At 39.1% G+C, this 26,542-nt stretch overlaps 3 protein-coding genes across 6 annotated transcripts; 2 read left to right on the top strand and 1 right to left on the bottom strand.

The window, feature by feature from the left end:
- The first annotated feature begins 62 nt into the window (after positions 1 to 62).
- On the top strand, positions 63 to 4,690 carry LOC139941691 (DNA repair protein complementing XP-A cells homolog). 4 transcript variants are annotated; one of them, XM_071938294.1, is made up of 7 exons: positions 63 to 142; positions 1,005 to 1,162; positions 1,514 to 1,623; positions 2,259 to 2,364; positions 3,071 to 3,236; positions 3,764 to 3,881; positions 4,539 to 4,690. In XM_071938294.1, exons 2-7 carry the CDS (start codon positions 1,020 to 1,022, stop codon positions 4,688 to 4,690), a joined length of 795 nt encoding a protein of 264 aa, XP_071794395.1. In that variant the 5' UTR covers positions 63 to 142; positions 1,005 to 1,019. The 4 variants fall into 4 exon arrangements, with proteins under 4 accessions (XP_071794395.1, XP_071794393.1, XP_071794392.1 ...); XM_071938292.1 differs by having other exon boundaries at positions 80 to 114; XM_071938291.1 differs by having other exon boundaries at positions 80 to 142; positions 1,009 to 1,162.
- A 2,413-nt stretch (positions 4,691 to 7,103) lies between these two features.
- Positions 7,104 to 14,935, bottom strand: LOC139941690 (uncharacterized). Its single transcript, XM_071938290.1, has 9 exons — positions 14,814 to 14,935; positions 12,318 to 12,543; positions 12,048 to 12,085; positions 11,694 to 11,731; positions 10,468 to 10,605; positions 9,290 to 9,496; positions 8,714 to 8,819; positions 8,094 to 8,269; positions 7,104 to 7,345 (listed from the first exon to the last, which is right to left on the bottom strand). The coding sequence occupies exons 2-9, from the start codon at positions 12,531 to 12,533 to the stop codon at positions 7,104 to 7,106; spliced, it is 1,161 nt and encodes a 386-aa protein (XP_071794391.1). The 5' UTR covers positions 12,534 to 12,543; positions 14,814 to 14,935.
- A 3,227-nt stretch (positions 14,936 to 18,162) lies between these two features.
- LOC139941834 (purine nucleoside phosphorylase-like) lies at positions 18,163 to 24,754 on the top strand. Its single transcript, XM_071938459.1, has 6 exons — positions 18,163 to 18,441; positions 20,140 to 20,309; positions 20,876 to 20,979; positions 21,491 to 21,666; positions 22,858 to 23,048; positions 23,537 to 24,754. The coding sequence occupies exons 1-6, from the start codon at positions 18,407 to 18,409 to the stop codon at positions 23,725 to 23,727; spliced, it is 867 nt and encodes a 288-aa protein (XP_071794560.1). The 5' UTR covers positions 18,163 to 18,406; the 3' UTR covers positions 23,728 to 24,754.
- The last annotated feature ends 1,788 nt before the right edge of the window (positions 24,755 to 26,542 follow it).

Here is a 26,542-nt window from a genome sequence, read left to right as displayed (position 1 = left end):
CTAAAAAGTTTACCGTAAAACAGACACAGCGCCACCAAGCGACAAGACAAGGAAATTATACAATTTTCTTTAGAGATAGGGCATGCAGGGTGCAAAAAGTGGATGCCGAACAAGGTAACACAAAAATCCGCAATAAATACAGGTTTGTGGTTTATTTAATTAATGGCGGATAAATTGGTGGCGACGTGCGGAAAATTATCCTGATGTGGGTCAGGGTGTTCCATTAAAACAAACTTCATTGAATTTTGTTTTGAGTTGACATTCTAAATCTAAATTGAACATTTTTTATTTTATTATTTAATTTTTGACAATATTAAATGTTCGATGCAACATGTTGAACATGTTGCATTGAACATCATGAATAATTTGATTTGTTTTGTTATTTACACCTTGTTCATCATGTTGTTGTCATTCTAAAATCTGCATTCATGATCATTCATTGTAAATCATAGCCCCACTTGTGTGGCCAAGGATAGCTGAATCCTTATTTTTTAAGGATTCAGCTATCTTTGGCCACACAACACAAGTGGGGCTACATGTATGTAAATCAATGATCGTGGTTGGTCAGTGTCTCCTGTCACTTGTATGTAAGTAAAGTTTTAAGTTACAATCGTCATCAGGATCTAGCCATTTTTTTCTAATGCAGTCACACAGTCATGATAGTTGCGATAACGTAACCCTCCTCCCAACGGAGGAGGGTTACGTTATCGCAACTAACAGTCATGAGTGCACTGCAGCTGTGTCAGCTGGTCTTGGCGTCCCTGTCACTCACTCAGTCAATATGTACACTAGCCCCACTTGTGTGGCCAATTTAGCTATCCTTGGCCAGACAAGTGGGGCTATGCGTACACCAGTCACAGACAGTGCAAGTGAAATTGTTTTGGAAAGCTATCCGTATCCTGCCAACCTATCCTATTATTTATTTTCATAACGAATGATAAGTCAGATAAGTGGTTGTGGGATACATTGTTCTCATGATCTTTTTTACATTATCCTTTTTTTAGATAGATGGATTTAAAATGGCAGACACTGATGACAAGATCAAATTAAGTGATGCGCAGAGAGCTAAGATAGAAAGGAACAGACAGAGGGCGCTGTTGCTACGCCAAGCCAGACTCAGCAGCAGGCCGTACCCAGAACCCAAACTTTCAACAACTGTAAGGTTAGTTTCTTCAGAACGCAAAAAATCACTTTTATTTTTCAGAGATCTTTGATGCAATTTTTAAACCGAGTACCCAGCAAGTAGTTAGTTGTACCTGAGTTCAAATTGGCATCTCATCAAAAGACCAGACTCAGCGGTCTAGTAGGTAAGACAACTGAATGTAGAGGTCATGGGTTCGAATCCCGACTTGGAAGCCTAGATTACTTTTTTCCTTCTTTTTTTTCTCTCGCAAGACGACATGATGATCAGATGATCAAGATGACAGTCCCCTTTCGAATGTGACATTGACACATTACTCTCATAAAACTTTGTCAACAATAATATATTTTTGTGTCATTTCTGTTTGAATAGGACTGAGAAATCTTGTTCCAGTCGAGTAATTGACACCGGAGCTGGGTTTCTGTTAGAAGAAGATGAGGAAGAGGAGGCGTCCAAGCAAGTAGCTATAGTTCATGAGCCAGGTACGTAGTCGTCTCTCCATTGGAATATTGTCATCTGTGTCTGCTGTGGACATAAAATATCAATTTAGACATCGGCCCTTTTTTAAGCTTCATCTTTGGATTCGGCTTCAGGCTCCGTCCTCTCGTCTGGTTAAACCCTGGGTGGTCATGTGGTACCCAAAGCACATGCATTGTCAATACAACCCTGGACCAAGCTAGCCTAAGATCATGAAGATGAATCTGAAACAGATGCCATTGGAAGTCGTTGATTTGAATAGGGCCATAGAATACTAAAAACGCTGCGTTTTGTTGTTGTCTGTGCACGCCCTCTATGTCAGCTGTGAACCAAAAACACCGGGGTTACCTGCTCTTTCCCAATAATTGTTCTTTTATGGACAATACCACTCCTAGGACACATGAGCTATGTCAGCTTATTATCCTATCTGGACAACAAAACAATTTGAGTCAAGCGTCTTTCTCAAGCACTCAAGTGCGAGAACTGGTACTCGAGCCAACACTCTGCTGATTACGAAACATCAGAGCTTGAGAACAGTGCTCTTAGCTGCTCGACCACGACTGTACACCTCAAAACGACTTCTACCCTATTAATTGCACTGATGCCTAATTTCACACTGCTTCTGTTATTTCTATCATAGGTCCTGTTTTAGGAGGCGATCGGGTCGTTTGTGTCGAGTGCAATAAAGGATTCCAAGATTCGTTTATTTACAGAACTTTTGATTATCAAGTGTGCGATGAATGCAAGTAAGTAATTATGAACCACTTCAGGCCTGTGATTTCTCAGAGTTTTTCCTGGTTTCAGTATTTTGTTATATCTCCATAATTTTCTTGAAAGAACAGTATAAAACCACATACAAAATTTGTTAAAAATTAATTTTTTGTTCACCCTCTCATCACTCAACAGCTACTGGAAAGCCGGTTGTGCCACAAGCAACTATTTTTTTTTGTATCACACATGATATTTTACTGTAGTGCAATAAATGTTTAAAGGATTCGGGTACTTTTTGAAAATGTCCACAGATTTACATTAAACTTACAGGGTTTGAAGACAATGATAGTGGAAAGCTTCCCTTCAAATAATACTAACTAAGGTTGAGTAGTTTTTGAGAAATGAGTAAAACAAGTCACAAAATAAATTTGGTCTCACTAGACCAAAACTATTTTAGCATGTAAAATCCCCTTAACAAGTTATGATATTATACCAAAACCATAGCATAACTGGTTAATACGATTGTACATGCTAAAACTGACAGCTGAGACGAAAATTGTTACTTTTACTCATTTAACAAAAACTACAGCACCTCAGTAAGTAAAATTTCAAGGGAAGCTTTCTACTATCATAATATTCAAACTATGTAAGTTTAATGTAAATCTGTTGACATTGTGTTTTTGTTAGGAAAAAGTACATAGACCCTTTAAAGGATAAAACTTCTTCTCTTCTCACCTACAGAGATAATGAGGACAAGCATTCACTGATTGCCAAGACTGAAGCCAAGCAGCTTTACCTTCTCAAAGATGTAGACTTTGACCGAAGGGAGCCAATCTTGAAGCACTTGGTCAGGAAGAATCCACACAACCCACGCTGGGGAGAGATGAAACTGTACCTCAAGTTACAGGTTCGTTTGTAACATCTTCGTTTTCTGATTGTTTTACTCTTGTGAAAAATCAGAACAACTGAAACTTCTTTTATTGTCTTCTCTCAGTTGGGTTCTTGGCTGTTTTCCGTTATTAAGTTCCAATTTTTGAGAGTCCTTGGCTTCACAACCAGAATTAATAAATGAAATCAAATGAACAAAACTGAGTAAAATAGCCTGAACCAGTAAGTTAGCCCTTGCGATCTAAAATGTTTTCCTACATATTTTCAAGGACCCAATAGCATGCCTGTTTATGAGAACACTTTTAAAACTGCTGTTTTCCACCTTCCTACTGTGTGACTTTTTAATATAATCCAACTACATGTAGGTTTAAATGATAGACAAACTATGCCTGACTGCAATAGAATACATGTACCTTGTGGTGAATGCATCTACACAGTACATGTACATAGTCAACCCTCCTACTTTCTGACCATTCAATATCCTAAAATGATACATAAACCTTGGCAGTCTGCAATTACCTCTCTATGAATGCTGGTTTGTCTTAGGTTGAACAGCGAGCATTCGAGATCTGGGGTGACCAAGACAAAATAGAAGAAGAAAAAGAGAAACGGGACGAAAATAAAGAAAAGGCCAAACACAAGAAGTTTGACAAGAAGGTTAAAGGTGAGGACATAAAGTATTCCTGAGCAGTGCTGAGTGGTGTTTATTAAGTTAAAATATTATGAGGTTTGGGATAAAATACCCGACTTCAGTTAGTACATGAACTCCGACAAAGAGCAACATACACTGTACCACCATGACCTTCCAGCGCCCAATTTCCAAGAGCTGCTTAGCGCTGCTAATCGTGAGCACACTAAATTCCATGTTAAACTTTCGGCGCTTACTGTATGAAAATGAATGAGGCAACAATGTAAATTCATGGTGAAAGCACAAACTGGCCTCCTATATATGTCTTCCCTGGACGGTTGGGTTGGTAGAGCATTGGGACCTTAAAGGCCCGGTCACACAGGCCCCGATAACGAGAACAAAAACGATAACGATACAAATGCACGCCCTCGATTGGTTGAATGAGCGTGGGCGTATTCTGCGTGGATCAATTCAACCAATTGCGAGCGTGCATTTTTATCATTCTCATTTTCATTCAGGTTATCAGGGCCTGTGTGACCGGGCCTTTATCCATCGGTCAAGGGCTCAAATCCCTCTGTAGTAAATAAATTTGACTTTGTTTAAACCAAACGCAAGTTACTAAGTAAATTTTTGCTGGTTTTCCTTTTTCAATTATTTCATTCAGATAACTTAATTTTATTTCTTGATTCCCAGAACTGAGACGAGCTGTCCGCACAAGTCTATGGACAAAGGAATTAGGAGGTCACGAACATGGTTACGGGGAAGAAACATATGATGAGGACTCCGATATGTATTCAAAAACATGCACATCGTGCGGACATTGTCTCTCCTATGAGAAAATGTGAGCATGGCATGTGTAAATCATTGCTCTCAGTCTTCAGGGAGTAGGGTGTCGTGGCCTAGCAGATGAGATCCCGGTCATGACACTTCAAACTTGTGTCCCTGAGCAAGACACTGAACTATAATAGACCGATCCACTTAGCTCTGCCCCATTGCGTATTGACCAATCACAACGCAACGAAGGTCCGACAAATAAGGTCCGACATGCGTGCGCGAATCTTGGCGCGCGCGGCAGAGTTGTGCAGAAAGGCATTGGAGAGCCCCACGTGTTCTTGCTCACATGTGTGTCGTGGGCGGAGCCTACTGGATCGGTGTATTGCTTAGCTCTCCACCAAGGGGTAGATGGGTACCTATGAGGGCATTGATTGTTCTGGTGGTCGATTTAGCTTAAGTAGTGCATATTTGTTGCACAGGCTGTACACCTATACTCCCCAGGGGGCCGAGATGGTTTAAGGAATGAAATGTCTGGTCCAGTGACCAGGGGTAATGATGTTGGAGAGCTTTTAGAGGCCCTTCGGGTGTGAAAAATGCAGTATAAAAACATATTATTGTTACATGTATAGTTATTGTTATTATTCAAACATAATCTGAGCCGAGTGGTTTATTGGTGAAACACTCTTCAAGGGGCAGGCCTTAACTTTGTTATAGAAGGGGCGCAGTAATTATCCTCGGGTAAGGGGCACTTCTAAGAGGGCACCACAAAAAAAAAACCACAAGGGGCACCACCCTGTGGGCGTCGCAGGTTATTTTGAGGCCAGAAACCTGCAAAAAGCAGTACTCGTCTGACCTAAGCAAGTTTTTGTACTGGGCCCTGATGGAGTACGTGTGTAGACCACATTGCGTGCAGGTCACGACAGCCATTTCCCAATTTGTCAAATATGATACAATATGAATTCAATTAGTGTTAGGGGGAGGGTTAACAAAATACAGCCAAGATATTCAGATGTAAATATTGTATTGGTTCTTGAATCACTTTCGTTATTATGTACAATTTAAATTGGCGATATTTATTAAATGAATCATGGTTTTTATCAGAAATGTTTCAATAAAACATTATTTTGTAAAAAATACACATCTGGCTCATTTGTCACTGCTTTAGGAAATTTACATATAAAGTCAATTGCATAATTACATAAACAGTTACAGAATAACCTTAAGAATATATGTGCTGTTTTATTCAGTACTTCAGTTATTCACTGGTGTGGTAGTTACACAACCACACCACAGCTTGAGTCCACTTGGGCTTATGCTAAAATATGTAAAAGTGCAATAAGTTATAAACAAAATATAGAGTAAAGGGAAAGTATACAGTAACCTTTGATTTCTCGATTCGCTTAACATTTTTTTTAAAATACATTACAAATAAAGATATTATAAACAATAAAACTAACCTGTGAAAATTTCATTTCACAAGTTGGTAATTTTTATGAGATAATGATCAAAATCCGTAGTGATTTTGTCCACCAGGAAAAATAATCGGTAACTGGATTACACTATGTATATTTGGTTTGCGGTAACACCATGTGTGTATCTACTTGCCAGGTAGAGTTGTTCTTAGGGAACTGTCTTGCTTTATTCTACTGCCGTGGAGTAGATAATCGGAGATTACACTATATCAGATTCAAAATTTGTGGGATAAAAAGTTAAATACTTTTCCATAACTTTGAAGTGAAATGATTCAAAATAAGGTTATACTATTAAAAGCTGCACTGTACTTCTAAACATGAAAGTTTTTATTGCAATTAATTTAAAGAGTAATTACCAAATGCATACTTTCCCTTTAACGCAGCGTACAATATAATTATTTCAAAGGCTAGAAAGGAAATTTTGCATTTGCACATGCAAACTCTGGAAAACGTACCTTGCTAAATAGGGCTAACTCTAGAAGCTGAGAAAGGTAATTGTAAGCACAGAATCCATGCTTAGCAAATACTTTCATGCTTTATATCTTTGGCACAGGTAGATATTTTCCTGCAAGACCTAGACTTGGGGGCAAGTCTTTAAAAAAATGTATATCGCCATGAAAGCAAAACGGCTGTTTTGCAAGTTTCTTGGGCGAGGACTGGAATGCCTGAGACAACTGCTCTCAAGACTTCAGGGAAAATAGTTTGGCGCAGAGAAGCCCTCTTGCAAGAAAGTTGTGAGAGAACCATTTTGCTATCACTGCGATAGACATGTAATGAGTAGGATTTGAAACTTTGCATGGTGGAAATACGATACAGAAAGGTTTGCGGTAACACCATGTAATGACTATCTCTAATGAGTTGGTGTGATTCTAAAAAGAACCGTTGGTTTCAACTCGACGTTTTGAACAGTATGCTCTGATCGTCTTCTGGAGAAGAGTTGTCCACACGTCTATGCAGGACCCGGTGGTAGCATTGAGTGTCAGGCCAAACTGAAATATAACTTTCTACCCCTTTAGAAGGTTGGCACTGGAATCCTCTTGAAAGTCCTCAAGCATTGCTTGGAGCAACATAAACCCGCAAATCCAATGCTGCCTGGTGATCGCTGCCACGGTTGAGCCCATTCTAGCTTGAGTAGATGAACCCAGGCTGCAGTGAAGATAGGTTTCTCACAGCAGCTTGGGGCCATGCAGTGGGCTGTGGGACACGTCACCAGCTCAGCTATGGTCCTTGGTAGGGACGATATATCCAGACGATCTGTTCAAAGTGAGACATTGACGAGATGTTAGTTTTGCGACGGGGATAAAGAATTATAATTTGCTTTATACTATTAAAAGCTGCTGGACAATGTAGGCTTCTAAACCAAAAGGTTTTAATGGGAGACTTTCAAGACGCTTGGTGGCAGCAGACTTACCAGGTAAAATCCATTTTTCTCGGTAATGTGTGCATGCTCAGAACTTCGTAAACAATGGAAATTTACCTAGTAAGTCTGCTGCCACCTAGCGCCTCAAAGTCTACCATTGTCATTAGTTTTAAGACTGATTACTACATGTAGATGTATACCTTCCCTATAAGCACTGTACACTCAGTACTTTCCCAGAATTCTGTTCTTAAAATTGTTGTGGTACATGTACCTACTGCTAACACATAGGATTTGAACTACCACTAGCCACCAGGCTAGTTAAGTGGTTTAGTGGCAAGACTTCTGCTCTGGCAATGCAAAGGTTGTGGGTTCACCCGAGTAATTTGACTGTATACCTTTTTCAGAGAAGTTGGGAAAGTACTGAGTACAGTGCAAGGGGTCTATTTGGGGTCGATGTTACAAAACTCTCCCTTAGTTAGGGTGGATCCTAGGATTTAAGACGTGTCCCAGCTGTAAGTTTATTCATAGGGCGTGTCTCAAGTTAGGACGAGCTACTCGTCTTTACTCGAGATAGAAGACAAGTCTTTAACTCTTTGTGAAATCTTCCCCTGGTACACAAGTTATTAACCAACTGTCCTTTACCGTTAAGGCGATGTACTACAGCAAGAGAAATTTCAAGCAAAGGGAGGACCTCTTTGTGCGGTTCACTGCCGTCTTTAACAAGCCTCAGCTCAGGTGGTAGGATTGCTGTCAGACTATTGGCCTGTATTGTACGCTTGCTACTGCACTGTTCTGCTGATAGAGTCTGGGTTCCACACCTGCAAGATGACAACAATAATATTCACATTTTGATCAAAAGACACTTTTGTTTTAAAGGCAGGGTAAACTTTTGGTCAGGCTTTCAAAGACCAGTATTTTCAATTGGTGTAAAGCGCTTTGTTCTCCGTAGAGCGCTATATAAATGCTTCATATTATTATTATCCCAACAAAGCTTGTAATGCATATAATGCATAACAAGCTTGTTAAAATTAGGTCAAGCTTGTGGAAATGTTGACTCAATTGGTCATTATGAAAGTGGAAAAAGATGTTGCAGTCTGCAGGAAAATTTTCAAAATGTTGTTTGGACTAAATATAGCAGCTATGCACTATGTTTTTGCTTTAGACCTTAGAACTCTATCGTCAAAAATAATATACATGTATGCCTGACAATTTTCTGCCAGGCCCCCCGACAAGGTCACAGGGGTTGCTCAAGATTTGCTTACCTTGTTGCACCGATCTTCTTCTGCCATAAGCTGAAGGGTAAAGCGTGTAGCATCGGGTTGTTATCAACGTACACTGTAGATAGGTGCTCCTGCCATAGTCCAAGATCTACAGTACCATGATAAATAGTTAACAATCAGACGATTTGTTACACAGTTGTAAGATTTGCAAGGAGTTTGAAAAACGGTGCAGCTTAATTAATTGTGATTTTTCTCTAAATAGGTCTTTTTTTATACTGTGAACGAGATAGGTCATTTTGTGGAAGGGTACAACAAAATGTAACAACAGATTTGCAGAACTGTGTAGATGGGTTCACAACCTGATATAATATTGCAGGTTGGCTTATCATGCAAACATTCTCAAAAATGCATCCTCGTAGAGAGTTCTCTCGTTCTTTCCTCAATGTGCAACAAGGGTGTTCTTCCTTTCATTATTCTCCAACTTAGATGACCAATTGAGTCCAAATTTTCACAGATTTGATATTTTAAGCATATGTTGGGGTACAAGTGAGAATACAAGTCTTTGACAATTACCGAAGGTGTCCAGTGCCTACAAATATGAAAAGTTCATACACTTACCCATCGGTAGGTAGACTAATCTATTTCCGTTGGCGGTTAGTTCCTTTAAGAACGGCAGATTGATGATCTGCCGAGGTAAACATCGAAGCTGGTTATTGGTGACATTTATTGATTGAAGCTTGTTGCAATGGCAGAGCTCCGATGGCAAGGAGGTGAGTTGATTAGTACTGGCTTCAAGAACACTTAGCTCCTGCAGCTTACCTAGCTCTGTGGGATTTAAAGGAAAGATGTTTGATAATCACTATTAAAATGGATTCAAAATTAATAATAACAGACAGTTCTTATATAGCGCATATCACCGTAAGGTCACTATGCGAAATTTAGAGAGAAGGAAATAATGTTAATAAAGGCAGAAAAGAATGTAATGTAACATTGATAGCACAAAATGTGTTTTAACCCGGGTTTAAAATTGATAGTTTCAGCCAGTTTGACATTGTGTTTGTGTGGTTATCTTATGCACAGGTACCGTAGCAGCTGATGGTACAAACTTTTATATGCAAAGTTGTAAAGTTGTAAAATGTTAGTTCTGTTCTTTTTTACATCAAGTTATCAATCACAAGGGAAACTGACTAAGCAAATTTCAAATATTTTTTTGTTAATTTCTTACTCAATTTTGGGTTTGAAACAAAGACATTAATGGCCTGAGCAAGATTTAACCCAACAACCTACAGTTTAACGCGCCCTTGCTCAACCAACTGAGCTTTCTAGCTAGCCATGTTGCCGGTCTCCCTATTTTGTCACTTCAGACGCCAGACAAACATTAGCTACCGTGTAGCCAGGAATCACACCCACGTTTTAAAACTCAACCTGAGAAGCGGCAGCCTGGAGATCACCCAGGTTGTATCGTAAACGTGGGTGTGATCCCTGGCTATACATGAACATCAGCCAACAGTTGTACTACATTTCGTATTGACCAATCACAACCAATTGCACAACCAAAAGTCCCACTTACGCGTGCACATATGCTTGGTGCGCGTGGAAGAGTTGTGCAGAATGGCATTGGAGAGGCCCACGTGTTCTCGCTCACACATCTGTGTGGGCCGAGCCTAATGGATTGGTGTGTTGTTAGATCGCATGCACTGTTCCAGAATAAGTTGCAAGAGGTGTTTTACAGGGCACAGTACGCTGGTTCACAGTGCCGATGACATTGGGCCCACAGTCTGACCTTATGACCATACCTGGTGGCAGGGTACCAAGGAGGTTATCTGACACTAAGAGTTTCTGCAGCGTTGAGAGTTGTCCAATAGTAGCCGGCAAACTCTTCAGTTGGTTGTTGCTGACGTTTAAAGATTGTAAACAAACTAAGGTGTAGATTTCTAAAGAGAAATTTACAGACAAAAAAAACACATCATTAATTTCAGGTTTTGATAACCAGGTAAGATATTTGAGAATTTGAAAAGGGAAAACAATAACTTTTTCAAGGACAAAAGCAACGTGCCATACAAGGATTTGATGGGCTTCATCCAGGGGCTAAAACATGGTTGAACACCTGTGTTGAAGCCAAGGTGGACGGTGAACTAACAAATTTCACGCGGTACTCTGAGCAAAATACACTGTGCTGCCCATCAGCACAGATTTCACACAAAGTGCACTTCGGCAATGATGGCCCCATATCTAAATTTGAATAATTTTGTTGAACTGCTCTGATTTAGAGCCCACCACTAAATTTGGTCTAGCTACAACCTGACAACACAGTTGAACACCTACATGAAAATATGCAATTTGGTTGAGCATTAGTTGATCAGATTTTATACACGTAATCATTTTTTTCTGCATTCAAGACGACTAGCAATATGGATACTCTGGCAATCCATCATGGTAGCTTACAATCCATCGCGTCGTGTAGTTAAAATTCATCGTGGCGTGTAGGAGATTTGCTATAGGACTATCTGTTGTATTACTCCTCTTTTTTGTAACATTCAACAATATGAGCTACATTTATATCTAGAAGGACATTGTGAACAGCTCAAACTGTGCACATCCAGATGTGTAGATGCATGCACCACACTTCTAGACATGTGGACAAGTCTTTAATGGTTTGTTGCGGTGAGATAATTGAGTCGTGGTGGTAGCGTAATGATTTTACATGTAGGTCTTCGCGATAAAATATTGCTCTCGCGAGATCACTGCTCCCTCGCAAAGCTGCTGGCTGCCGACTACATGAGACTGCACAATGTGAGAGTAGTTGTCTCCCGGGGACCAACAGTCTCGCGAGAGGCCCGCCTTTGACGGGAGAATACCACCAATCGCGGAGAGAGTTGGAACGCTAACACGGTGACAGACATTTAACGACTTGTCCACAAGTCTACTACATTTCCAGCTGGCATAGTTTTTCTATGGTTCAAAACTACAACCTGTACAATGGATGATGTTGATTAGTCAGACAGTAGGAGGGTTAACTTACCATCAGGCAATGTGGTGAGGCAGTTTGAGTGGAGGTATCTGGAATAAAAAAAAAAGTTTGGTGTCAATTTTTTTTTCCAGATCTTGCAGTTTTAATTAACTCCCTAGTATTACCAGATTAATTAAACCAATAAGTTCCACCCCTAATGGTGACTTGTAAGTTAAAACCGACACGTCTCAGTCATGAATGTACCCCAAACCAAAAGTCTGACACTATTGAAGGGCTGGAATCTCATCCTTGGGAAGGGCAAGGCCAACTTCATTACAATATGCAACTAATAATACTAATGTCAGAATTCTTCAGAATGGAACAATTAACACGAATAGACAAATAGTTTTGTATTCTTGAACTTACAGTTCAACAAGTCCAGTGAGATTGCCGATGTTACTTGGCTGGAATAAAATAACAGACAAAGGCATTAATGTAATCCACTGGCTACCGGTACTAATAAAAAATTAGTACAAGGTCAGTAGGATCTGAAACTTTGCATGGTGGACGATATGGAAAGGTTTGTGGTAACACCATGTCATGACTATCTCTAATGAGTTGGGGTGGTTCTGAAAACTCATTACAAAAAGTCAGAAAACTTTCGGAACAGATGATCCAAGGTTTTAAAATACGTACCAAGGTTTGGATCAGATTTCGTTTCAAGAACAAGTGTTTCAGGTTTTTGAATGTCTCATCGTTATCAACAAGTTCCGATGGGATATCAGTTAAACCCTTGTAGTTCAGGTAGATACTATGATTTTGGTTCTCCGTTGCTTCAAGTAGAAGTTCCGCCACACTACTCGCTTCACTATCCTCAGCCAGGATGGATGCAGACCGGGTTGTTGTTGCCATTGTTACTGCACTGAGTAGAAAGATATTTGAAATAAATTTGTACTTAAAAAGGCACTGGACACTATTGGTAGTTCATCAACATAGTTATTTACATAAACCTTATTTGGTAACGAGTAATGGGGAGCTGTTGAAAGTATTAAACATTGTGAGAAACGGTTCCCTATGAAGTAATGTTTTTTTTGAGAAAGAAGTAATTTTCCGCAAATTTGTTTCCGAGACCCAAGAATTAGATTTTAAGGTCTTGAAATCAAGCATCTGAAAGCACACAACTTTCGTGTGACAAGGGTGATTTTTCTTCCATTATTATCTCGCAACTTCAACGACCAATTGAGTTCAAATTTTCATAGGTTTGTTATTTTCTACATCATGTTGAGATACACCAAATCAGGGCTGTATGCTTCGTTTTTGAAAGGGCAAGGGCACCAAGGCATTTTCTCTTTGGCAAAGGGCACCCTATGAGGAAATTGTAAATTTCTACTGGAGCATTTCAAGGGCACCAAGGCAATGACAAGGGGCAACGGAGGCAATCGCCTCCGTTGCCTCCGTGAAGTATCAGGCCTGCCAAATGAGAAGACTGGTCTTTGACAATTACCAATAGTGTTCAGTGTCTTTATTAACTTTGTTGATGTAATTTCGTTTGGCACTATGACGTTTTTCTTTTTTATACATCAAGTTTTTGTAGTCCTTCCTTGGACTTTTAGTTCCGTTGTGTTTTCTACTCTAAGATTGTTGATTATATTCTAAGTAAGATTTACTTACTAAGTAGGATGCTTTTTATTAATTTATAAGCCATACATAAATAGCGCACTCTTGTTCTGTTTTGTGGCTTCAAATGATTTCATTTCAGGGAAATCAAGTCCTAAACTCAAGTACATGTAATAAAACTAACATAATTAATATTATGGCAAACGTCTTTGACTGAACACCCAGCCCAGCTACATGTACACTGTACTTGAAATGAATCTAGTAATATCTGATTGCATTTACTACGCTACATGTCCCGTGACTATATCAAGAGCACAAGTGTCATCATGGTCGAGTGGTTAAAGATCATTGAATTCAAGTTCCCTGTCACCGGAGTGTGGGTTCGAATCCCGGTTGTGACACAAATGTGTCCTTTAGGCAAGATACTTTTAAACTTTAATTGCTTCTCTTCATCCGGGGGTACTAAAATCCTAAATGGGTACCTGCGAGGGTAGAGGTTGATGAGAAAGCCTTCGGAGCACCATGGCAACTCGGGCTGTATCCCAGGGAGCAGAGAACGATTAAAGGAACACGTTGCCTTGGATCGGACGAGTTGGTCAAAACAAAAGCGTTTGTTACCGTTTTTTATAGAATGCATATGGCTGGAAAGATGTTTTAAAAGTAGAATACAATGATCCACACACATTTGCCTCAAAATTGCGTGGTTTTCCTTCTACTGTGCGAACTAACATGGTCGGCCATTTATGGGAGTCAAAATTTTGACCCCCATAAATGGCCGACGTGTTAGTCGACAAGGTAAAAGGAAAACCACGCAATTTCGAGGCATGTTTGTGTGGATCATTGTATTCTACTTTCACAACATCTTTCTACCCATATGCATTTTATAAAAAACGGTTACAAACGCTTTTCAAAGACCAACTCGACCGATCCAAGGCAACGTGTTCCTTTAAAGGAATGTTTTGGGCCCAATGAGGCAGGGCACTTAATATATAGGCCTATTAATGACTAAGATGTATTTGATATGGTTATTGTGAACAAATGAGCAATTATAACTTAGAATTTGATGGAGACCCCCCATGCATGCTATATTAGTATTACAGGTAGACCCAGTAACTTGTGCGCTGGACTGTATTTTTTTTTTCGAAATCTTGACATACTAGCATTAGAGGACCCATCCCATGAATTTCAAAAATTCGAAAAAAAGCAATATGGTACATGTACGACTATATATGCGAGTATGACCGATAATAACAAAGTTTCGAATAAAGGGAATATACAGCGCCCCAGTTACTGGGTCTAGGTAGTAGTATAAGTTGTTATTATACCACAACACCATCATCATCATTCATGGGTCCCCATCATCATCATTTTATTTGGAATGTCGGACAGTCCGTGTGTGCATGGAGGTAGAAATGTCGATGTCAATCAGTGATCTGACGTACACACGTGTCAACTGTGCTTTTTCAACTTGTTGCATCTTTTGACTTTTTCTTTGGTTGGTTGGACTTGGTCATTTTATATTATATTTAATTTCTTTCCATATATACAAGTACAAAATCATGACACGGTACATACCTCAGCAAGCCACCAAATGACCCCCAGATACACAGAATACCGAGAATGAGCAGACAACGATTATTTGCACCAAGACACTTCGTGCATGCACTTGCTTGTTGTTAATTGCAGCTGAATTTTGTTTACATCCGTGAGTGACCTCCTTGTTACCGCCCTCTCGCGTTCATCTTGTTTGTTTCCGTGAAGATTTATTCCTTCCTCTCTCCAACCCCCCCCCCCCCCCCCATCCCATGTATAGTAGGGGGAAATCCTGTTGAAAAAACAAGTGGTGGTCCAGCAAGCCACCATGTTTCCCCGTCTTATTAAAATTTGATCAATGGAACATGATTTTCACCAGTAAACAACACGATTCATTTCTGGAGTCAAACGGGAGCAAGCAAAACCAAAGTTGATTTTTACAAATGAAAAACAAACCTAGTTTGCTTAGAAATTAATTGGAACAAACAGATTTTTATTCCCCCCCCCCCAAAAAAAAAATGAAGTTTTTGCATAAAATTATGATTTTTGTACAAAATGAGGTACATTAAAATATAAATAAATATACGTTTTTGTTCAGACATTTGATACAAGTGTATGTACCAACTTTGGGCCTTGAAGGGCAATGTTTAAGGACACAAGTGTCACGGCTGGGGACTCGAACCCACACTCTGTTGATCAGAAACACCAGAGTTTGAGTTATGTGCTCTTAACCTGCCGGCCATGACACTTCCATAACAAAGATAAACTCTTTGTTATGGAAGATCAATGAGTAGCCCTGCGTTTCCAGCAGTAGGTGCCGGATGTGCAACATCACCTTGGTGCTGCTACTTTCATAAGTATTATTATTGATTATTACCAGTAAGTTGATCGTAGATAGTCAGGGTCCCATCTCGATGCCCGATATAGCGAGAAGTGAGGTGCAAGAGGAGACGTGGCTAGGCAGGTGATCCCACTGGCATAGGGCCATACGAGGTCTGGGTTGTGTTCCAAAGCTACAGAACAAAGAAATCAAAGATGAGAAGACCAAATTTACTGCATGAACAAACTGATAGCAAACTTAATTGCAGGTGCAACTATGTTTAAAAAAGTATACTCTGCTCGATGAATTTTTAGCCTTTTTTCTGTAAATTAAAACGATTGTAACTTCGCTGTCGAAATTTCAACATTATTTCTTAGTGAATAATTACCCTTTCAATTTACATTTATAAATACCTCAGACAGTTTCGCTATTCCTATTGGAGGAGAGCGCGTCGCGTGGGGGTGTATAAACCTTTGATTATGACCAGTTAAAGTGTTGAAGCACCATGTGCTTATAAGACAGTTTCTTCACGGACGCGCACAGCATCTCCTTACAAGGAGTTGTTTACCCGAGGTCCTTACCATTTCATAGCTGGAGTGGTGTTGTGTTGAAAGAAATCATTGAAAATTACATTTTTTTCGTTTATTTTACCTTATGACCGAAAAGTGTTGATGTTTTTTGACTGAAAATATATTCATGAATGGGAACCAAAGTGTGTTGAATCGGTTTTCAACGAGTGGTTTAAACCTGCTGAGGCCTGGTTCTTGATAATTTACCTCGACTTCGTCTCGGTAAAATTATCAAGAACTAGGTCTCGTTGGGTTTAAACCACTAAAGTTTAAAGGAACACGTTGCCTTGGATCGGACGAGTTGGTCAAAACAAAAGCGTTTGTAACCGTTTTTTATAAAATGCATATGGTTGGAAAGATGTTTTAAAAGTAGAATACAATGATCCACACAAGTTTGCCTCGAAATTGCGTGGTTTTCCTTATACTGTGCGAACTAACATGGTCGGCCATTTATGGGAGTCAAAATTTTGACCCCCATAAATGGCCGACGTGTTAGTCGACGAGGTAAAAGGAAAACCACGCAATTTCGAGGCATGTTTGTGTGGATCATTGTATTCTACTTTTACAACATCTTTCTACCCATATGCATTTTATAAAAAACGGTTACAAACGCTTTTCAAAGACCAACTCGACCGATCCAAGGCAACGTGTTCCTTTAAAACCTCTTCACCACACATTGATTCCCTTATTAATTTAAAGGCAGTGGACACTATTGGTAATTACTCAAAATAATTATTGGCATAAAACCTTGCTTGGTGACGAGTAATGGGAGAGGTTGATGGTATAAACACTGTGAGAAACGGCTCCATCTGAAGTGCCATAGTTTTCGAGATAGAAGTAATTTTCCACGAATTTGATTTCGAGACCTCAGGTTTAGAACTTGAGGTCTCGAAATCAACCATCTAAACGCACCCAACTTCGTGTGACAAGGGTGTTTTTTCTTTCATTGTTATCTCGCAACTTCGATGACCGATTGAGCTCAAATTTTCACAGGTTTGTTATTTTATGTATATGTTGAGATACACCAAATGTGAAGGCTAGTCTTTGACAATTACCAATAGTGTCCATCCACTGCCTTTAAAATCACACTGACGTGCATTTTTTGGGGGGTTTAAACTGCCTAGGCGGCACCCGAATGCCTGACATACTGGAGCGTAACCTTTTATATAATTTTTTTACCAGATTAAATTTGTATTTATATAATATTAATTTAGGGTTTTTTTCTTAAAAGTTTTCTTTATTTGTTTATTTATTAATTATTGTTGTTATTATTCATCACGTCAATTGTATTATACTGGTATACGTATCGGGTGTTTGATAACTAGGTCAGAGATCAGTTCAATTAATTTGTATTGGTCCTACCATAAAGAGGACATAAGTTATGCATACATGCACAACATTGGAAACTCGTGTCTTGTTTGTGTACAGAATAGTGTATTTTCTTGTTTAAAAAAAGGGGCCCTTGATCAAGGTTTGATTGTGATACAATGGTTAATTTTGTCTTTAGGTTCCATGTTGCAGATAAAGGTATCACTTTCGCAAGACGCGCTTCAATTGGTTTTCACTTTGATGCACAAACTTCTCTCCCAAATATTAGTTGTGAATTCTTTTTTCATCAAGATGAGTAAACATAATTGTATTTATTTTTTCATTTGTAAATGAATAGAGATAGGGGATTCGAAGTTTTCGCATTATTTTGTTTAAATTTAGTTAAAACAACAACATTATTTTATCAGTGTAGGCCTGAGTGTCATGGGGATTAGACAATAATATATCATCGGTGTGATTTACAGTCACATTGGGCAGTAATATATCATCGGTGTGATTTACTGTCACATTGGGCAGTAATATATCATCGGTGTGATTTACTCTCACATTGGGCAGTAATATATCATCGGGGTGATTTACTGTCACATTGGGTGCAAAGGCCAAGTTGTGTGTCGTTGTATCTCGTGAAATCAACAAGGTTAAACCGAAGCATATGCCCTTTGGTTAGACTTGACTCAAGTCGAAACACTCAACGAAGGTCTGGTAAAGAAGAACGCCAGCTGAACTTGACCACTGTAATAGTGGGTCACAGCTAGCTGCCAAACACTTGCTTACTTATCAGTCAGTGGAGGCTTCTGACGTATTTTTTTCAGGGCAATGATCAACTAAAAACTGAGCGTACACACAACAAAAAGTCATCTGGATAACTCAACCAAAGCGCCACCTTTCGGATTATCTATTAAAAGCAATAAAACAACATGGCTGCACCTACAGGGAGTGGAAACAGACCAATGTACGTTTATTCTTTGGTGGTAATTATGTTGTGTTTAACCGATTTGTTTGAGCTGAATGACTGTGTCACTTAAGATATAACGAATAATATCTGTGCTCGCACTCAGAGCTGTCATGAAAGGGCACGTTTAAATAGTCGAACTCATGACAAGTTTAAGAGCTGACGAGGCTAATTTCATTGCACTGCTAACCAGTAAGCAAATTTTAGTGCCCACTAGTTCAAAAAGATTTGCTTACGCGTATTCCCAGCTTAGCAAGATAATTCGGCAGCCAGCTTTACGTGTTAACCATGGGTTTATACGTGGTTACCTCATGCCTTTATATTATACGTATAAGCAACGGAATGTACATTGTGTTACTGTGCTATTGGAAACTCGCGCAGTAAGCGGAAAAAAAAAAACGGCCGCTAAGCAGCTATTATGGAATTGGGCCCAGTTGTCTTGGCATAATATAAAAGAGCAGCCATGCAGCTAGCACGTTCAAAGGAATTAAGTGCTGAGTGAGTGAGTGAGTGAGTGAGTGAGTGGGTGAGTGGGTGAGTGAGTTGGGGGAGCTGGTGAGTATTAATACAACACGCGACATTTTTTAGTTAGCGGTACTAAAGGGACACGTTGCCTTGGATCGGGCAACTTATGGTCTAAGAAAATGTTATACAATGCATTATGGTTAGAAGTACGTTTTAAATTCAAGAATTATATCCACACAACAAACCATGTTAGTTTGCAAAATGAGAGGAAAACCACGCAATTTCGAGGCATATTTGTGTGGAAGCATAATGTATTATACCTTTGAAACATCTTTCTAACCATAATATGGATTTTATTTACAAACAGTTCAAATGGTTTTCATTACAGACAAACTCGCCCGATCCAAGGCAACGTGTCCCTTTAATGCAGCCAATTATCATACTTTTGGTAGCTGCTGTTCAAAGTAGATGCATGATCGGTCTAGTAATTTTATCTCCACTGTCTAGGCATGATTAGATGCTAGGTCCGTGTAAAACAAAAACTAATGTGTCCACGATATTTGTTTTTAAACAAAAATGCAAAACTGAAACTGAAATGAACGGCACAGAACAAAAACGTTATACCAAACGACCTATAATAATAGCAAAGTTCAAGTTAAAATATTATGTGCAAGTTAGAGTAAACATCAGTTCTGCATTATCTTGTGAACACTGTATGCAGTTTGTACCTAAATAGTTGTAAATCTCTCTTGCCTAATGGTGTTTTTGGTCGTTATCGAAGTCCATGTTTGGGTAAGAGTCCGGGGTCGGGTTATAGGGGTCGACTAGTCTCCGTTCAAGCCAGGCTTGGCTGATTGGATCTGATTTACCAAGTCAGCAACAATCATGGCTTCACTTTGTGTTACAAAGACACCGAGTGAAAAACAGAATGATTATAACTCTGTACTGTGTACACACTTTTCCAAGTTCTGTGAAAAAAAAATTCACAGGCAATTTACTTAGTGGGTTTTGAACCCACGACCTTTGCCACCAGAGCAGTGGACGTCTCATACCAACTATCAAAACCAGGGAACCCGGTAGCTAGAGGCAGTTCAAATACCAAAGTCTTGTTCCTGTTGTTCTGATCTCATGGATATTCTTCGTGTAAGCATGGGTTATAGCTCCATGGTGTAAGTCACTCGTTGATAACCTGTTTATTTATTTGTTTGTTTTTATTTATTTTCCTAAATAAAGACTCACCTACGAGGAGCTGGAAAGATTTGCCAAATGTGTAGAAGATAAGTCATCAGGTTGCAGGCCAACTGTCGGAATAATTACGCCCTGGCTGAGCGAATTGAAGCAAAGTTTGGAGGAGCGAATAAAGATACCCTTCAGCAGCATACCAGATTTCCCTCTTAGTTGTGGTAAGTATTTTGAACCATTCATCACGACGCGCAGAGCACTAAGTGCATGTCATGTCTGCCATTTTGGTATTCAATTCAAAATGCAATAATAGACCTTCACAACCGAGATCGGACAATTATTAAAAAGCAATAAAGACAAAGAAAAACAGACAGCTAGTCCTAATATAATGTTACACAAATATTCAGAAACAGTTTTTAATTTGTTTCGAAGCAAAGCATCATGGGATGTATTTTGTGTTTTTAGTTGAAAGTTTGCAGAAATGTTGAATTTGGTTAAAACACGATTGAGTGTTTCACTATTATTCGGCGGCCCCCCATGCCAACCATGCGCGGTTTGTTTATCTTATTGGAAAGGTCCACTAAATGACTAAAACAAAATCCCTAGACTCTGTTTGTTAGTTAGCGCTGTGTAACCATCTTTTGATGAGTATGGGCGCGCTATAAAGAATCCATTGTCCTAAAATTGTATTGTATTGTATTGTACTACGGTATATAGTTTTATGATGGATACATTTCTGATAAGAGGTACCATGCACTAAAAATATATCTATATTTTCACACCTTAGAGGGAGCAGAGGATGATGGGTTTGTTATTGGGAAACTTGGTGGGAAGACGGTCATCTGTGCTGAAGAACACCTCCATCTCTACGGTGGATACCCGGTGTGGCAGGTATATAAGTTTGCAATATTCATGCTGTCTAAAAGGATGGCTTTGAGGGCAATCACTGTCTGTGATACGACAGAGCTTTACATTGGCGCGCGGTTGTCAACGTTTTTTTGTTTTTATACAGCAACAAATCTGTGAACATGTTGGCTCAATTTATTGATAACCGAAGATGGTAAAACAATTAATGAAAGAAAACAATCTTCGTTGCATAAAATTAGTTTGTGTGCTTACATCTTCCGGAAAGGCCTGAAGTAAGGTTCATATAATTTAACTGAGATACAAATTTTTTTAAAAACCCATTAATTTAGGGGGAGCCGTTTCTAGTGTTGTATATCAAGCTTTCCGCTGCTCATCAAATAGGCCTGAATTGTTTTGCTTAGTTTTGAGTATTACCTTTAAGTCTCAAGTGCCTTTAAACCAACGTTTGAAAGTGTCGTTCGGTAATTTTGGCGTCACAGTGGTATCATACGCTCATCATTGTGTATAATAGGTGTTTGTTATTTCTATTTTAAAGGTAGTAGCATCGACCCGAGTTATGATCATACTTGGCATAAAATCACTGGTCATAACAAACTACGCCAGCAGCTTGAATAAGAGTTATAACATCGGGGACATCATTATCCTTAAGGATCACCTGTTCCTACCTGGTTTAGCGGGACACAATCCCCTGAATGGACCCGCCATGGAAAGGTAAGAGTTATCAATTAAGAATTAATTTATTGATTACACGAAATACCCCTCTCTCAAATTAGGTTATACCCGAAAACTGATGAAATATTTGAAAAACGATTCCCTTCTACAAGGAATATGGTTTTAGGGAAATGCATACATTATATGTGATTATTAATATGATAAGCGTTTCTGCATAACACGTTTATTCTCTTCTACAAGGAATATGGTTTTAGGGAAATGCAAACATTATATGTGATTATTAATATGAAGCGTTTCTGTATAACACGTTTATTCAAAAATTGTGTATTATTCCAACTACGGCTATTCCTGATTTTCGGCGATAATATTATTATCTTGAAACGCCACCTGCCACCTTTCGTACTAACATTTGCACATGTTAGTTTGATTTCCATTCTACTTTTACATATAGACGATGTGACCTCTGACGTCAGACGGAAACCATAACATGATTCGCGCGCATACCTCCGGGCAAAACCTTTGTGTTTTGGCAGCCAGCTAGAAAGTGTATGCAATCTCACCACAAAACTATGGGTTTTTTTGCCCGGCGAAACATGACGTATATACAGTGTTTTTTCACCAGAGGGCGGTTTGAATGTTAACATAGGTCACATCGTAGGAATACAAACAAATCGAAAGGTTCCAAAAAGCAAAGGTTACGGCATTACCTCTGCAACATGAGGTTCAAACTAATGGCTGGCGATTGGTGGATCAGCCGCTGTCGGGTGCCTCGTTAGGTCTAGTTTGTGGAGGGCTCATTTTTAAACAACTGCAAGATATCGGGCATGAAGGCCAGGGCCCAATTTGATATCGCTGCTTAACGCTAAGCAAATTTGCGTGCTTACTGTAGCAGCACAATCTGCTTAAGTCTTAGCGTATTTGACATGTTAGCAGAAAAATTGGGCGGCCATATTGCGTGTTTACCGTGGATTTGCATTGTGACGTCATTTATTTTCGTGCGGTAAGTACCGGAAGGTTAGCTTGCCTTTTCGTGTGCTTACGGTTAGCAGCGCTTTTAAATAGAAATTGCACACACAGTAAGCACAAAATCGGCCGCTAAGCAGCCCTATGGAATTGGGCCCTGTTGTGTTTGATTCTCAGATTTTTGTTCAAGTTCCTATTTCTTCCCTAATATAAGTCCCAAAATTAGTCACCGATCGGTTTCAAAATCTTGTTCTTCGATGTATATAGATTAGGCGAACGATTCGTAAACGTCACCAACCTGTACGATACTGGCTTCAGGGAACTTTGCCTGGACATCGCTGGTGAGTTGGACTATCTGGACCACGTGCTGGAGGGAAGTTATGCCATGGTGTCCGGCCCGTCAACGGCTACACCAGCTGAGCTCAAACTGCTGGTCAACGCTTCGTGTGATGTTGTTGGTAAGCTTCAAAACAAAAGTATGAGCGATCTAGCCATAAGGGGTGCGACTGCGAGTATCAAAATAATAAACGACAAGGGAAGCTGAGTGTGTAAATAAACCCCTTCCCAGTTTGTCGTAAAAATGTGGGTGTGATCCATCGAGGCAGTTATCTGACTGGTACCTCGTCAACAAAGATTGACTGTCTAAATGAAGACTGCTAACATTATGCCCATAGATAGCTCAGTTGGTTGAGTTTGTTGGTTCAAACTCCCCCTTTTTGTGGGTTAGAATCCAACCCGAGTATAATGCATGTGATTTTATTTATCACAGAACTCGGGAAAGTAATGAGCATCAGTGCTAACACATATCGGTGTAAAGGCCTGTGGGTAAAACCAATAATGAGTATTCTTTTTCTTTCTTTATTTCTCATTTGTAAATAAGCTTTATAAATACGCATACTTTGTATTGATATCTGAAATAATAAAACTAAAACTTTATCACTGACAGGGATGGACACGTGCCCACTGACCATCGTTGCGAAGCAAGCTGGAATAAAAACACTTGGTCTTTCGCTGGTGATCAATCGAAGCAAAATGGACTACGATGACGAAATTCAAGAGCATGAAGACGAGGCTGTGATTCGAGAGATAATGCCCGTTGTTAAACTCATGTTAATCAAGTTTCTTTCTCGGATATAAGGGACAGCACAATCCCACAGAAAGGAATGTTATAATGTCGCTCAGATGTCACGAAAAGAAAAATGCGTTCGCTCTAATTATCCGAAAACCCCATGTAATTTGTTCGCTAGTTTAGTTTGTTCTTATATTTGTTTCTAACCACATTTGCCTTAATTGTACCCCCCTCCCCCCATTTTTGTTTCTTCATACGTTTTATGTAAAATGGCGCGGCCGTATTGTATTTAAAATGTAAAATGTACAAACATTGTAGGACAATTTTGGCTGAATCGGTCTCTGAATTTTGTTGTCAATTGGAGTTTTTTATAGTTTCGGGGGAAAACGGCGGCCATTTTGTTCCCCCCCCCCAAAAAAAAAAAAAAAAAAAAAAAAAAGGGTATTCATGTACACCATCTGATTCATGCTCACGGGTCTAATGGCACATTTTCATGTATAAATATTTGCATGTGAAGTTTTACCATATTGTTCAAGAGGGTTATTCAGAAACGTTGTTTTTTCCCACTATATAACAAAAAGGCGTCCCTACTGAATTGTGAAATATTTAAAATGGAAATAGTTTTTTTGTTGCCACTTTGGAGTGGTGACACGTCAAATAGAACCACTCAAGCAATCTCACATAAATAAACAACGTTTCCAAGTGTTAATTAACTCATCTCGATACAAAAAAATACACTTAAATTGGGCGAGAAGTGTGTGCATTAAAGTGAAAACCACATCTAGAATTGAAGTTCGTCTTGCGATAGTGATATATTGAGTTTGATTTTCCCAATCTGAGTTTGATTCCCGTCTTCATGAAACAAATTTCTTAAACTGAAACACAACAAATGTTGGATTACCTAGTTAAAGTCACCTGGAAATAGATTTTTTTTTCTTTCAAACATAAGAGTATATGCTTACGAACAATAAAACAATTTGTTTAGTAATTGTTTGTCACGATTTATATATTTAAAAAATATATAAAGTTGTTTGGGGGCTGACTCCGCCTACCCCTTTTGTGACGTAAATCGAGGCAGACTTTGCCTGCAATGCGTATAGTACACACACGTGCAAAGTACATGTACGTCCAAGTCGTGAGTTGGTACATTTCAAAAAGTGTTTTTCTGCATTCAGCAGCTAGACACCTGGTCGGCATTGCCGGAAAGAAACACTTTTACAAACTCACGACTTGGTCCGTACATGTACTTTGCAATTGTGTTTACTCTACGCATTACAGGCAAAGTCTGCCTCGATTTACGTCACGAACAGCGCCCTCTCGGGTCGGGGTCTACTCTTAAATTTGTAAATAACATAAGAACTGATTTTTTTAAACCTTAGTTAATTGTTTATTCACATTCCACTCATCAAAACACATATATTAGTGACAAAAGCTTTATTTTGAAAAAATACCACTTCCAGATGACTAAAGTGTGTTTTTACACAACTTTCGGAAATGGGCTCCATAACTTATCCCCTATAGGAATTGGCCTCTGACAATTCAAATTTACAACATTATTGATACACATACAATAAACAGGTTCACAATTAACTACGATTGCAAATTGTTTGCCCTTTTCGGTAATATATAGTAATATATATGTTTTCAAAGTGTTGAAATTATCCTGTTTTTCTCCATAAAATGTTTTTGGGAGAACAAATTCAACATCGGGTGCACAAACTTAGCAAGAAAAAGGAGGGATAGATTTGTTTATCCTTTGGTGCCCTAATCAAGCTGAAAAGTGGAAGGGATAGACTTGTTTTTCTTTTTCTGCTCAAAACCAAACAAAAAGTAGGAGGGGTAGATTTGTTTATCCCTTAAAACTCAAACACGGCAAAATGTGCGATAACATTCTAACAAATAAGTGGAATTTATCTATTTATCTAGTGGAATGTGAATAAACAATTAACTAAGGTTTTAAAAAATCAGTTCTTATGTTATTTACAAATTTAAGAGTAGACCCCGACCACCTACTGGGCTATATATATGCAAGCTCTTATACTTAACATTCCAAAAATAAAATAAAAATAAAAAACAAGGCGTGACTTAAAACTTCGAACCAAGTCTATAACTATTGGTGCTCAACACTTGTTAGGAATTGTCTCTCTTTCTCCATATAGGTTTTTGACGGCAACACTGACGGCACCACGGAGGTGACCACCTCCTTCCCGCAACCGGTCATAGCTAGCATCATTCGGCTGCTGCCGGTTGCGTGGGTTTCACAAGTCGTACTTCGTTTTGAGCTGCTGGGATGTTTGCAGTCTGCTGAAACTACACGTCTAATGACGCGCCCCTTGGCTCCCATTGATCAAGGAGACTACATGCCCGTAGACTGAACATCACGTCACACTTCGAGGCTCGTGAATAACACCAGAGAATGACATATTTAAACCTTTCTCACGCTGTCACCATCTTGGCCATGTTCCATTCAGAGTACATTAGTTTACCTGCACTGACTTATTTACACCTTTTCTGATTTTTAACAAAGTTTCGGTAATTTTAAGTGCTGTTTTTCTAATTTTAATTATAGTTGTTTTAAATTCCTGCGTCATTGTTCTGTAAGTTTTTTTTGTGGTAACAGTTAAATTGTACTAGTTGGAATCGGACCTTGTTGTACACACTAATAAAGGCAATGGACAATAATATTATTGGTAAGGTCAAAGACCAGTCTTCTCACTAAATAATATTACCCCTACTACTAAATTAATCGGCCAACAAAGATAACCTCACGCGTAAGGTGTCGAAATCAATTCAAATATTATACTGATAAAATTACTTCTTTCTTTAAAAAAATGCGTTACTTAAGAGGGAGCCAATTTTCACAATGTTTTATACTACCAACAG

The sequence above is a fragment of the Asterias amurensis genome, chromosome 9, assembly GCF_032118995.1.
Source record: "Asterias amurensis chromosome 9, ASM3211899v1".
Lineage (NCBI taxonomy): Eukaryota > Metazoa > Echinodermata > Asteroidea > Forcipulatida > Asteriidae > Asterias > Asterias amurensis.
The sequence above is the reverse complement of the archived record's forward strand: the minus strand, read 5'-3'. Positions and strand labels throughout refer to the sequence as shown.

What these genes read in the sequence shown, in the direction of transcription:
- LOC139941691 (XM_071938291.1), top strand. Translation starts at nt 103, where the DNA reads ATGCCGAACAAGGTAACACAAAAATCCGCAATAAATACAG. An exon ending in AAAATCCGCAATAAATACAG is followed by an intron (nt 143 to 1,008) that starts GTTTGTGGTTTA and finishes TTTTTTAGATAG; the next exon opens with ATGGATTTAAAATGGCAGAC. An exon ending in AGCTATAGTTCATGAGCCAG is followed by an intron (nt 1,624 to 2,258) that starts GTACGTAGTCGT and finishes TTTCTATCATAG; the next exon opens with GTCCTGTTTTAGGAGGCGAT.
- LOC139941834 (XM_071938459.1), top strand. Translation starts at nt 18,407, where the DNA reads ATGGCTGCACCTACAGGGAGTGGAAACAGACCAAT. An exon ending in GGGAGTGGAAACAGACCAAT is followed by an intron (nt 18,442 to 20,139) that starts GTACGTTTATTC and finishes TCCTAAATAAAG; the next exon opens with ACTCACCTACGAGGAGCTGG. An exon ending in AATGGACCCGCCATGGAAAG is followed by an intron (nt 21,667 to 22,857) that starts GTAAGAGTTATC and finishes CGATGTATATAG; the next exon opens with ATTAGGCGAACGATTCGTAA.
- LOC139941690 (XM_071938290.1), bottom strand. Translation starts at nt 12,533, where the DNA reads ATGGCAACAACAACCCGGTCTGCATCCATCCTGGCTGAGGATAGTGAA. An exon ending in AAGAAGATCGGTGCAACAAG is followed by an intron (nt 8,270 to 8,713) that starts GTAAGCAAATCT and finishes GTCATCTTGCAG; the next exon opens with GTGTGGAACCCAGACTCTAT. An exon ending in TGTAGTACATCGCCTTAACG is followed by an intron (nt 7,346 to 8,093) that starts GTAAAGGACAGT and finishes CACTTTGAACAG; the next exon opens with ATCGTCTGGATATATCGTCC.